At 38.1% G+C, this 13727-nt stretch overlaps 1 protein-coding gene across 1 annotated transcript; it reads right to left on the reverse strand.

Annotated features, from left to right (window-relative positions):
• Window positions 1–1127: 1127 nt before the first annotated feature.
• LOC115005009 (serine-rich adhesin for platelets-like) lies at window positions 1128–8624 on the reverse strand. The gene is made up of 6 exons (XM_029426783.1): window positions 8569–8624; window positions 4522–4664; window positions 2266–2997; window positions 2097–2159; window positions 1915–1993; window positions 1128–1821 (listed from the first exon to the last, which is right to left on the reverse strand). The coding sequence occupies exons 1-6, from the start codon at window positions 8589–8591 to the stop codon at window positions 1644–1646; spliced, it is 1218 nt and encodes a 405-aa protein (XP_029282643.1). The 5' UTR covers window positions 8592–8624; the 3' UTR covers window positions 1128–1643.
• Window positions 8625–13727: the final 5103 nt, after the last annotated feature.

Raw genomic sequence — 13727 nt, forward strand, 5'->3', positions numbered from 1 at the left:
CAGCTTATATTCATGTTTAAAGTGCCTCCTTGCACTTTGTGTATATACTCTCTTTAGATAAAGTGTATAAATCAAATGTATAGAATTTGACATTTTCATGTCATTTATCAGAATTCTTTTTGCTATGCTAAAAGTTTCTATAAAGACTTTAACTATATATATGCAACGATGTTAGTACGATGTCAGTTTTATTTTTATGGGCCACTAGATGTCCCAATAGGTTGTGAGTTTAGGGTTATTTATTTAGAAACAATGCATTACATTTATCTGTTTTTAACAGAAACTACTGAGCTCCGAATGTTTTAAGGGAAGAAAGCCCAATATCTCTCACCTCTTCAATGAGTTATTGATTATTTAATGGTTATGAGCACATTAAGGCAGGCAGTTGTGTGTGTGTGTGTGTGTGTGTGTGTGTGTGTGTGTGTGTGTGTGTGTGTGTGTGTGTGTGTGTGTGTGTGTGTTGGAAACTATACAGTATGTCTACATGCTGCTGTGACACCTCTACAAACCATCCAGTGTTTGGCTCAAGCATCACCTTCCTCTAAAGAGTCGTCCTCAGTAACTATCACCATAGCCTGATTCATGTCCAAAACCCATTATCTATTAATTCATCACAGCACTTTTCCATCTATTGCATTTGATATTGGGCCTTGATCTAAATATGTCCTTAGTCGACTGGCCTAGTGTAGCAAGTGTTTTCTATGAACATGTGAAATTTTACAATCTTTAGATAATAAAACATATTTTCTATCTTTCTTTTTGATTATATGCACATTTAGGTCCAAAAACGTATTCAAAATGTCCCTTGTGTCTGACATTCATTGTGATGCAAAACATCTTTTCACTTTGGCTGACAAAATGCAAGCAGGATTCAATGCACTCGTACTAAATAAACTACGACAGAGCACATACAATATGTGTCAGGCAAATGGACTGAAAGTGTGTAAATGTTTTAATACTTGTGTGTAAATATTAATGGAAACAAATAAATGTTTATTGATGACGAGCCACCATTGTGTTTATTTCACAGATGAAGGGCACGTGTCTTACAGCATATGAACAAACAATAATTGCATGTTACCAGTGCGGCGTAGGTTGTCAATGAGTTAGTGAGCCGGGCACTGTTCAGTACTCAGAGCATCTTTAATGAAACAACAGAGCAGCTTAATATAAATTACAATCCACAACATAACGTTATTACAAAGAAAGCAATATTAAAACAAAGACACTTTTTCACAGAATAATGTTCTTATGTCCACTAACAGACCTGTGAGATATAAAAAAAAAAAACATTAATTATTTACAAAAAAACTGGAAATAAAACACTGTAAAGTCATTTTTTGAAATAAATGGCATTTATGAATCAAACAGTATTCTTCAGTTAACACAATGGCAATAAATGCACCAACACAAGTATTGCTGTATTTTCAAAGTAAAGGTACAAGTAGAGTTTTTCCTAGTCAGCAGGAAAAGCCAGTCTATGATTGTGGTTCAGACTGGGCTCAGATTTGTGAAAGTTCACAGAAACCTTTTCGCTCAAAAGCCCTGACAGTTTTCTTCCTCTGATCAAATCCATCTGCTTCAAACACAGTCTTATGGTTCTGTGATGAGTCTCAAACCTCGTGAGAGTCTGTGTCTGAACCTCACTGTGATGAATGTTTCTCTGGAAGCTCGTCCAGGGGGATGACTGTGTACTCTTCCGCCTTTCCATTCTCCCTGGGCTTGTCTTTGTGCAGGAATGTCTCCATCTCTACCTCCCTCTGCTGGTTCAAGAAGTTAGTTTTGGTCTCTAACTGGGATGACTGGCTTGGTCCGTTCCACCTGCGCAAAAAAAGTAACAGTTAGAATTTAATTCTACGCTTAATAGTTCCAATGAAAAAATATTTTAATTTGTTTATGATTTTAAAGTCTTACTTGTCTCTGGTAGCGATGGCAACGAAGAGCATTACCAGTGCTGCCAGCCCAACAATAAAACCAACGATGATGATCCAGCCTGGAGACATGAGAGAGTAGGAGTTAAGGAAATGGACTTTCTTAAGTTTAATCATGAAGAAATCTGGTTTATGAAATGTCATTTCATTTTTTTCTGGACTCACCTGGTGTATGGTGTCCTTTGTTCAGTTGTCCTGCAGTGGCAGGTTGTTCCACTAGTTGTTGAACTAAGAACAGAAAAATACAGACTTTAAGTCTTCCATCGGCAATCAATAAAATACAATATGATACTGATTGTAGGCATAACTATTAGGGCAGGTTTGGGATATTTACCAGGATTGAAACTTTCCAAATCCAACTTTCTTAGCTTTTTTGCCATTGTAGTAGTGGTTGGCACTAGTAGGGTCTCCATTCCTGATCCAGACAATTCGTCGAATCCTGATCCTTCGCTTCCTCCAAACATTCCTGGAGCCTTTTGTGTGATAAAAGCAGTCGTGAAGGTTGATGATTCAGAGCTAGTTTTTGTGTTGGAGCTGGTGGTCATACTGGGGATTGTAGAAGAGGACGGGCCAAACATCTCTCTATCTCCAGACCCCGATTCAGAACTCTGGGTGCTCAGGGAGTCAAAGCTGAAGACAGGGTGATTAGTAGTTTGAGAAAGTGAGATGTGGTCTGGAGTGATGCTTGACTCGACTTCATTTGGCACTGATGAAGAGCTAAAGCTAGACTGAGGGCTTTGGGTGGTGGTTGAATCTGAATTGGTGTCCCTTAATGGCAAGACTGTGGAGGTAGAGCTGTGAGCATGTGAAACACTCAGAGTTGTGGTTGCCAAATCGAGGGACCCAGAGGTCGTGGACTTGTAGTTGGTCACCCCCATAGCACTGTCCTCAGTCATGTCACTCTCTTTGGAGTTGGAGGTTGACTGCTGAGTTGCTTGAATGGTCGTGTTTATTTTGGACGATTCAGTTGTGAGTGAAGGGAGGAAAAAGTTTTCCACGAGGAACCCGTCCGTCACGGCCTCTCTGATAATTTCATCCTCAGCTATGGCGGAGATCTGGGTCACAGCTAGAACAAGGAGAGACAGAAAAATCCACAGGTCACCTTGAGTGATTACCTACCAGCTGTGACATGAGCGGAAAGGAAAGTTACCAAGCTTTTTTGATGTATTACAAAATCATCACTCAGAGCTTATATGTACTTTGCCCCAAATTCTTGTTTAAACTTGTTTTGCGTTGTTCTTTGAAGATGTGTGGTGAGAGACAGTAATGATTAACCTGGGTGACTAATTGTCTATGAGTGGGTTAACAAAAGAGGCAACTTCATCAAAGCATCAGTTTAGCAAGAGCCTACCACGCTTTTGACACACCCAGTGCAACAGAGAAACCTTTTCTGTTTTACTTGGATGGAAGCCATAGTCCGGGTTGTATGCCACTAAGGTTACAAAGCTCTTAAGAAGTGTATTTCAAACACACCATAATCAGTAATATAAAGAAAAGTATTTAGCTTTTAGCATGAGCTCAAGTATTGTACTTAAGTTAAGTAAAACCTGAAAACTGTACTTGAGTATTTCCATTGTATGCTTCTTTATACTTCTACTCCACTACATTCCAGTAGGAAATGTTGTGCTGTGTACTCCCTGAGCGCTATAACTGCTACTGACTTTACAGAAAAAGACTTACAGTTAAAATATATATGAAAAGTTTGCATAATACAATACAGAATAAACCAGTGGTCTATGAGTTCCCAGATGGTTTCATTTAAATGACGTTTCACGGCCCAAGGCGAGAAAGTATCGAATATATCATAATAAAAAAATTTAAAAAGCAAATGAATACAATTTTTTTAGGCAGAAATTATAATAACACTATGTTTACATTGTGTTATTGGTACTTCTCCCATGTCAGACCATAATAAATAAAATAAAAACCTGTTGCCTTATAAAATCTCAATGAAGTAAAAAAAAAGATTTCAAAATAGATAAAAAAAAGCCTAAGAATCAAATCACACATCTTTACTCTCCATTTCTGCCCACTCATGTTCCGGTGTTCCCTATGGAGTTATCGGATGCCCAAACTTGTGTAACAGCCCTTTGCTGATCTCTGGTTTCACATTACTCCAGACATACGCATTAATTCACCTCCTGGAGCAGCTCAGAACATTTTACAAAGATCCCCTTGTGTAATCTGGAGGTGCCAGTGAAACCTGTGCACCGACAATGAAATACTACTCTGGAATTTGTACAGAAAGAGTTAGACCTGAAACATAAAGAGCATCTTAGGTAAGGAGGAGAGTGCTGACTCACGGGGTAAGAAAAGGACACGATGGGAAGTATTGAAATTTCAGAGGTCTGTACAGTATAGAGGAATTACTTTATTTGTCAGACTGCAAAAAACATCACTATGGCCTCGTGATCCTAAAGTGGAAGAGTGTCTTTATACCTGGATTTTGATCTTTTTTAAAGTTTAATTTTATACCACAAAATAACATGGGTAATAAAAGCACACAGATACGCAGCTAAAATAGAAAGTGTTGATTTAAGTGTTTACGCTGCAATAGAACAGATAAAAAAAGATAAAGACTTTCACTTACTATTAACAGGTGTTGAGTAGACAACAGCAAGAAGTCCAAGAATAACTCCAAAAAGAAGATTCCTCATCTTCATACCAGAAACTTGTGACGGAGCCATGGCCTGTGTTGACTGTGAGCGAGTCGGAACTATTTGGCACACTGAACTGATAATGAAGCAGATGAATCACACGTTTCCCTTTTATACACAGCAGCAGGAGGTATGTCTTACATCAGTATAACAATGGATGGCCACGAACACACGTAGCAGGGCTGGCACACCTGTGAACACACCTACTTCCTTGCATACTTTCTCACGCTTTTTTTTCTCTTCTTCCTCGGGCACAACACACACACACTCATGAAAAGAAATATCCAGTTGTTAGGGAAGTAAAAGTAACATTTTTTCAGATACATCTTACTGGAAGAGGATGAACAACATAAAATAAATGGCAGTTACTTAAGAAATGTGGCTGAATGATTATATTTATATGTTCATTTCAAAATAAGACAAAATAAAAAGGCAAGAAACCACAGTTCATGAGGCTAAATCTTACGTTTACTGCATCTTAGAGACAACACAAAACAATACGTGCCAACCAGATATTTACTAAAAATCAAACTAAAGTAGAAGCAACAGAAAAGCTCAATTTATCTTGATTTTCTTCTACCGTTCTTTAGATACATGGTGTACGTTACCAGATTCAAACCCAAAAAACAGTGGACCAAACAAAAGTGGAAGAATAAATGTTATATTGTACATCTTATATTCATCTTTGTATTTATACACAATAGGAAAGTATTTATACATGCATACACAGATACACTTTACCGAACATGACACTCAGTATGCAAATACATACATACACGTACATGCAAACATTAAAAATATACTAACAGACAAAGATAAAGAAGGAAAAAGAAACACCCCGAAGGAGGAAGCTAATATGATTATGTAAAGAGTGGAATATTCAATTCAAGAAAATATACTCAAGGAGGAAACTTAAAGATGTCAAATTAAATTTAAAAAGTTAGAAAGATTCCAGCTTATCTATTTACGCCCAAAGGAAGATTTGTGTGCAATATTCACTCATATTCACTTACTGCAGTTAGAGTTATTTGATAATAAGTTAAATGTAAGAATGTAATTACCTGGTCCTAAAATGCTAAAGTTAAAGTTATTGAGGATAAAAACACAATAAAGCTAACCATTGTCGTCTTTGTTGGATAGAGTGTACAGGTTTTACATATAAAATGTATTAATAAATTAAACAAACCATCAGCAGTCGCCACATTGCTAAGAGAATACATGAAGTTCAACCAGCAGTTTGATAATAGGCAACACAGTGATACCACTCGGCACACCATGTGAAACAGCATTCACGGAAGTATTAAATCCGATTGTTGAAAGTTGGGAAAATCCCTGAAAACGATTCAACATCTTAACTAAAGACGTGATTGATGATGTGTGGTTCTGGGAGAAAAAACAACATCACACCCTTTATCATCACTACTTCCTTATCATTCTATCTTTCACTCTTCCAGCGCAACAGGAGTTTCAACAGAATTTTGACTTTTGGTCGTGATTCAAATTCGTGCATGGAATTTTATACTTCACAAGATTTTGCCAGTATCAGTATCATCTCCCTACAGGCAGTGCATATTGTACATAATGACTGTTGTGATTTGCTCAAATCTGAAGGAACTTGATGAGTCACAGCAGAGCTTTAGCCACGGGCTGTCTGGCACGTTCGTGGATTTGATATAGTCGTCATGAATGACTCAGGATGTGTGGGTGAGCACTTGTCCAGTCTTGCACTCCACACCCAGAAAAGGCTAATTTCCGTTACTGTTAAGGAAGTTTGCAATATATTAGTGATGATGAACAGGTATAACCTCAGGGCTCGAACGCAAATCTAGCATTCACGAGAGCGCAGTAGACAGCTTTCACTGGCTAGACACTGCAAATGATTCAGTGTTTAAAATATTCTTACAGTGAGGTTGTCTAGTGAGGGTATAGGTTGTAATATGGTAGGTAATTATATTATGGGGGAAGTAAAACCCTATTAGACAAAATGTCAAAGTAGTCAATGCAACTGTTGATATAAAAAAGATTTTGTCAAATGATTTTGATATAGGTCCAAAAAAGAAAACTTTACATTATTATCCCTCAGAATATTGCCCTTTGGCTACCTGAGCTACAACAAAACATACATTTCTTTAAGGGTAATCTGGCCAGTCCTTTGAGACAAAATAGTTAGTAGTTTTGAGAAAAGGCAGAAATTTATGAAGGCTAACTGTCTACGTATTTCATCATCTTGAAAAAACTTCAATGGCTTTTCAACTAACATTAGGGTGAATCAGTAATGACAGAACTTTAGAAAACGTTCTTTTACATTTTGAGATATTTGGTCTGGGAGTGGTATTTCACTTTGGTCGAACATTTTACATTTTTCAAAAGCAAGCATTGGTATGAAGCCGTGAACATTTGGTAAGGTGTGTCTCCAGAATGACAAGTGCATTTAAATCTTGAAAAGGGGAGCTGAATTTCAAAAACATCGTCAGAACCACAGCAACTTTGGTCAAATCCCTCAAACCGGAGGAACATTTAAGTGGTCATATTTGTTCTTAAGAGTCAACTAACACGCACATCCATCTCAGCATCACTAGATTTTCAAACCCTAAAACATGACACAGGATTTTCTCTCTCATGTACACTCAAATGTACAAATAATACAGAGGAGCAGCAGCCTTTTAAGGGCAGGTCCACCGGGCATGTGTAGAACATTTAGCAGCCATTGTATAAGACTCCCTCCCTCACTTCTTCCACCTCGCTGTTATCTCATGTTTCATGGCAGCCACCATTGTTCCTGTCTCAAAAACCCAGCTCTCTCTCTCTCTGCAGCTCTCACATCAATTAACACCTTGAATAATCAAGAGAAACAACTCAGCCTTTATCACCTATTCTACCACGGACAAAATATCCGCTTCAGTTTTCACATTTCTGCATCAGATTCATAAAAACACATAATAGCGGCACTCATTGCTTGACGACTTTCCAATTTTCACCATATCAGTCAAACGTGAAAATTATTTATGAATTAGAACAGGGAGGAAGATACCGTAATGTTTCAACTGAAAAAGAAATATTACATTTACTGGAAGTTTTTGATCATGTGCATCATGTGATTTGGCCAAAATCTTTAACACACAGCTACACATTTTACATTTTCGAAGACGTACGTGCATAAGCACATTCAAACAGTCAAGGCAAATACAAATATCACATTATATCCTCTGGATACAGGTCTCATTTGGCAGCACACAGATTTTGGTTTCACCAACACTGATGTATAAAAGTTTCGTCCATCCATTCATCCATCTATCCATCCATCATCTACAGCTTATCCAAGCTCGGGTCGCGGGGGCAGCAGCTCCAGTAAGGAACCCCAAACTTCCCTTCTCCGGGCCACATCCTCCAGCTCCGACTGGGGGATCCTGAGGCGTTCCCAGGCCAGTGAGGAGACATAATCTCTCCACCGAGTCCTGGGTCTTCCCCGGGGTCTCCTCCCAGCTGGACATGCCTGGAACACCTCCCTAGGGAGGCGCCCAGGTAGCATCCTTACTAGATGCCCGAACCACCTCAATGAAAGTTATTATGTATAAATTCTTCGGCCTGTTTAAATCTCCTATTCGAGGGATGAAGTTGCTATTCTCTGTTTAAATGCATATTATTATTAAAGGCACTAAAAATGATTAGTCTCTATTTGACGGCACAATTAAAACATCAGGGTAGAAAACATGCAATCATAGAGCTTAATAGATATGTTCAGGGGAGGAGGAGAGCCAAAGGGCTTATACAAAGTCGTCCCCTGAAAGAAAACAATACTAATTTAATTGTAACATTAGTGAGCATTGTTTAAAATCCGCCACACAAATAGAGAGGTTAAGCTTCTCCCCTCCCTTGTAACCTTTATTTAACCCTTTGACACACAAGCTATGCAAACCCTTTCTAATGCGCAACATGTCACGTGTTCCATCCATTATTAGTTTGTTTTCATTTGGTTTTACCTTGTCAGTAATTCTCTTATCATTTCAGATCCTGGTTCATCCTCACTGCCAATCAAATTATTCCCCTCACCTGGTTTCCACAGCCCATCTCCTCAGCTGCTTCTCATTCCCTCATTAGTCTCTCAGAGGATATATACCAGTTCTCTCCCACTTGTTCCCTGACAGATTGTCTTGTCTTTTCCTGCCAAGCTCTCCAGCGATGTTTAGTTTACCCGCGTGAGCACAATCGTAAATTATCATTTATGAAAGTGTTTTGTTTTTTTAAACTGCACCCTTTTCAAAATAAAAGCAACACCATTGTATTGCGTGCATGGTGTAAATAACTTTCTAACTGTGTTGCTATTTTGAAAAGGGTGCTGTTTTTCTTTTTACGTTTGCGCGCCGCGCGCGTGAACAGCTACAAGTGATGCTGGCCGGCTAGCCCTCAAAATGTCCGCTCATGCCAAAATAAGAAAGATTGATGCAGAATGCCGCGTTTTCAAGAAGACATGGACTGCTAAGTATTTATTTACAGAAGTCAAAGGTAAAGTGTGCTTAGTTTGTGGTGCGCAGGTCGCTGTGTTCAAGGATTACAATTTGAGTCGCCGTTCAAGAACTTGTCTGATGAAGAGCGGGAAAAGGAGTCGGGTGCTTTGCTAGCTAAACTGCAAAACCAACAAGGACTTTTTACAAAACTTTGCACATCCAGAGATGCAGCTGTCAACACAAGTTGTCTAATCCCACAAAATTGCTAGAAAAAGTAAATTTCTGACGGAGAGTTTATCAAGGAGTGTTTGGTGGATTCTGCAGCACTCGTATGTCCGGAGAAAAAGGAGGCATTTGAGAGTGCTCCTCCTGACTCACTGTAACGAGGAGGTTTGAGACATCTGGAGCTTCAGCTGCAGAACAGAGAGGTCAACTTTGACTTTTTTCCCCTTGATTTTGGATGAGAGCTGCGATGTACGTGAGTGACACTGCCCAGCTACTCATTTGCTTACATGGGATAACTAAGGACTTCAAAATCACGAAGGAGCTGGCAGCCATGAAAGGGACAACCACAGGGAGTGGTTTGTTCACGGAGGTAAATGCATGTGTGGACAAGTTGGGACTGAAATGGGACAAGCTGGCAGGCGTGACAACGGATGGTTGTCCAAATCTGACGGGGAAAAATGTTGGACTTTGAAGAGAATGCAAAAGTGACCGAAATGAACCCTGGACAGAAATGGGTATTGTTGCATTGTATTATACATCAGGAAGTGTTGTGTAAGTCAGTTCTAAAAATTAACCATGTTGTTGATGTAACTAAAATAGTTAGGTTCATCAGGACAAAATCATTGAATCACAGACAGTTTGTTGCACTTTTGGAGGAGAATAAGACTAAATATCGTGACATAGGCTAAGTAATTTATTGCAAAGATGTTTACAATTAAAACTCACTCGGGTCTATTTGGACCCATGTTGTGCATCAAAGGGTTAAGAGCCAAAATCAATGGTTTTGTCTGAAATCAACTCCCAGTTCAGTGAATCGCTGTACAGTCAATTAAATGTTGGGGCACTAAGTTGCACATCAAAAGAAAATTGGGACACTAGTGAGTTAGCAATCTGCAAAACAATTTCAAGGATGCACACAATAATGAAATCACGTTAAAAACTGTTTTGCTATAACCTAAAATATAATCAGTTTTACATACTGCATGACATGTACATATACACTGTATACATACTTACATTTTGCTTCTCTGGGACTTTCAGGGAGTTGTCAGAAATAAATCTCATCTTATATTATGAACAGTGTTATCTTCAATGCTAACTCACAATAGCATACTTAAATCAATTAATTGTATTGTTCTGCACCTGTGGAAATGTGACAATGTATTTACCTTCACAGGTTTATTGAAAGGATTTACATAATGGAATTCATTGTTACTATTGTATTCTGTTCCTTTTTGGGAACCATATAACATGGTGCAACCCATTTTAATAATGGTTAAGGCTTGCGGAGTGATACGATGATTATGTATCACGTTTGATGTCGGTGTTCACTTGTCCCACTGTTGAGATGGACATTAAGCTGTCCCATTGCTCTTGCTTTAACGTGTCCCGTTAAATAGTTTCATTTTTAACTACCATTTTTATAGTTAACACTATAAGTAACGGTGTTACAATACCATTAGTCATGGCGTGCAAATCACCACTAAATCAAAGTGTTATTAATTGTATAAGCTGCACTTATGTGTTTACTTCTGCTGTGGATGCAGGGCATTTAAACCTCCCAGCTTGCAGCAAGGGGAGGGCAGAGAGTTTAACTGTAGTGAAGGTGGCAGGTATGACATTAAAATATTTATTTGGTCATTAAACAGCAGTATGTAGTGTGGTTTAAGCAGTTTTACAGAAGTGAAGAAAAGGGAACATGTATGTGACATGTTAAATGTTGTATTACAGTGTTCATCCATCATCATCCATTTGAATTCATCATAAATGTTGCAAGACTGATTTCAATAATTCATTTATTTTTTTCAATTCCTTCGATTTCATCCATCAGAACTATTTCTAACTATGACTTAGAATTGTTAACTATGCTGTTGACAGGCTGCATGTGGCACTTTATCTTCTTGCTTCCCAAGCCACTGGTTTGACAAAGTGGTACATTTTAATTCAGGGAAATGGATTTATGTAGAAAGTCAAGTTCGCTGGATTTTTTGCCCCACCTAAGAAAATACAGTAGCTGACTTCCTTTGCAATTCATCATCTATTGAACTGGAATCAGTTTGAGACACACCCAATGTTTTTGTCTCCATGGTGTTAACTGTTTAGGTGATGAAGGAGAGCAAAGCACAGATGTCTCCTCCCCAAATCTGACTTGACTGGATTTATTTAGACTTGTTTATGCTTTCACCGACAACACTTGACATGAAACTAAACATGGAGGCAGGCAGGCAGCTAATATGAAAGGAGCCACTCCTTTTTAATTGAAGGTTAATTATGCCCCACAGGTTTAAGAAAGTATGATACCTGGGATGGGCCTGTCTAAATTAATCTGTGATGTCACATTAGTTGTATGTAGAGCAACTATTTAAAACTAATCTGCAAAAGTTCCTGCCATGAAAGGTTCATATTAATGAAATTAAAATGTTGTACCATGCATGTATTATATAATCAATAAGACATACATGTCTGGTTTTGAGTCCTCGTGGTCTACAATGTTTTTACATCATCTCTCTCAGAATACAATCTGAGACTTGACAAAGGTACAATATCTTACCTTGTCACATTTACTGTAGATTATTGTAATTCTAAGTTTCTTTTCTTTTCAGCTGCCAGACAATAATTGATTGAATTATTCTTTTTTTTAAAGATGGTTGTTTGGCCTTTTTGGGCTTTATTGACTAGCAAAGGTCTAGTGATACAGCTTCCAAATATAACACCACATGGTCGTGAGTTCAATACCAGGCCTGCCACCATTGTGCCCACTAGTTGCTCCACTTAGCTCACTCTAAGTCGCTCTGGACGAGAGTGTCTGCTAAATGCAGCCTTAATACATACATACATACATGCTCTACCTGGTGAGCTAACAGTAGACGGTAGTCTGAGAACCATGAATATCTGTATCTAAACATGTTTAGAAAGGAGCTATTCAATTGAAGTTGAACTGCATTTCAGAAAGTACATTCTGAAGTACATTCAGCAAATGTAATCAAAAATAAAGTAGCAGTATTAAAGATTGTGGCCCTATTTCAACTTTTTCTATAACCCTATTTAGCCTGTGTTTGTGCCACAGGTGCAGTTGGAGAATTTAATGACGCTTGAATCTTACTCTGACGAGAACTGTGATGAGGGGCAGAGCCTCACCGACATCTGTCCAAAAATGGTAACTTCCACAGAATACTCCCAGTTATCCTTTCCCATACGTAAAAGGACTTGGAATCATTTCAACAAGAAACAAAGCCAAGGTTTGAGGAGGAGTGGCAGCTTTAACCATTCAAGAAGGGGATCTTTCCAACCAACAAATAGCAGGTTCAGACTAGATGCAGAAATTCTTAAGAAACATATCTTTGACATTTATGGCTTCCTTGGATTACAATCACATATTTGGTATTTGCATGTATGAGCAGCAGATGCAGTACATTTTCATATGAACACAGAAAACACGTTTACAAACTTGATTTCTGTATGGGTTCGATATCGAGGTGGTTTTAGGAAAAGGGGACACGAGAGCATTTACAGTACTTAAAGGCAGAGATTACTTAAACAAACAAAGGTTATAAGAAATCATGTGAACGTGGTTGTTTTCTTTGCCCTATCATGCACTCTTGCATGCAGTATATGTAGTATACTGTACCAATATGACCTTTATGATGTTTGTTATCCAGCTCTTACCTGTTTGGCTGTATAATTGTTATTTTCATTTAAATATGTAGTCTGGACTATATGAGCTACTAACAACTGGAGTAAATTTGCTTGTATTCTATATTTTTTTATTTTTTTTGTTGCTTTATTGACGTTTATTGTAAGTGTAATATTGTTTGGTAATACATACAGTGTGATGTAGGTTGGAAAGATGGTTTATTAAGTCAAATAGATACGATAGTATCAATGGAAAGAGATGATGCAGTATGTTGTCAAAACATATGATGTTGTTTTGTTAATTATTAATTATGTTAGATATGATGGCATTACTGTGATCACAGTTTTTAAACTAGATTTGAAGTAAACAGCTGGCAGGGGGTGATGTGAAAACCCCCATAACAGCAAGCCATCAAACAGAGCAGTGGAGGCTTAAAAGGTCATAACACCGGCTTAAACAGAGCTTAAATGTTGAACACCAAGGATGTAATGGAAGATATCCAAAAGACACCTTTGATGTGCAGTGAAAGACTGTGAGACATGCAACAAAATGCAGTTTAGCATCTAATTAGAAGGTGCAAGCAGTAGCAAGTGTATATTTAAAGTTGAATGAATGTCCAGAATAAGAAATAAACCAGAGGGGTAGTGAAGTAAGAAGTATTTACTAAGCACACAAACATATAAAAAGTAGGTCTACTACGCATACATGCAGCAAAGTCGGCAGTGGTGGAAAGTAACTATTTACAATATACTAGTATTGTACTTGATAATGTCGAGGTAGCCTACTTATTTGAGGATCTTCAATTTATGCTACATTAAACACTACTTAACTACAT

The sequence above is a fragment of the Cottoperca gobio genome, chromosome 3 (assembly GCF_900634415.1).
Source record: "Cottoperca gobio chromosome 3, fCotGob3.1, whole genome shotgun sequence".
Classification (NCBI taxonomy): domain Eukaryota; kingdom Metazoa; phylum Chordata; class Actinopteri; order Perciformes; family Bovichtidae; genus Cottoperca; species Cottoperca gobio.

Bases quoted from the DNA above. Each gene is read 5' to 3' on its own strand.
- LOC115005009 (XM_029426783.1), bottom strand. From the start codon at position 8,591: ATGATAAGAGAATTACTGACAAG. The intron at 2,998-4,521 runs GTAAGTGAAAGT...TCCTTGTTCTAG, and splicing joins CTACTCAACACCTGTTAATA to CTGTGACCCAGATCTCCGCC. The intron at 1,822-1,914 runs GTAAGACTTTAA...TTTTTTGCGCAG, and splicing joins GCCATCGCTACCAGAGACAA to GTGGAACGGACCAAGCCAGT.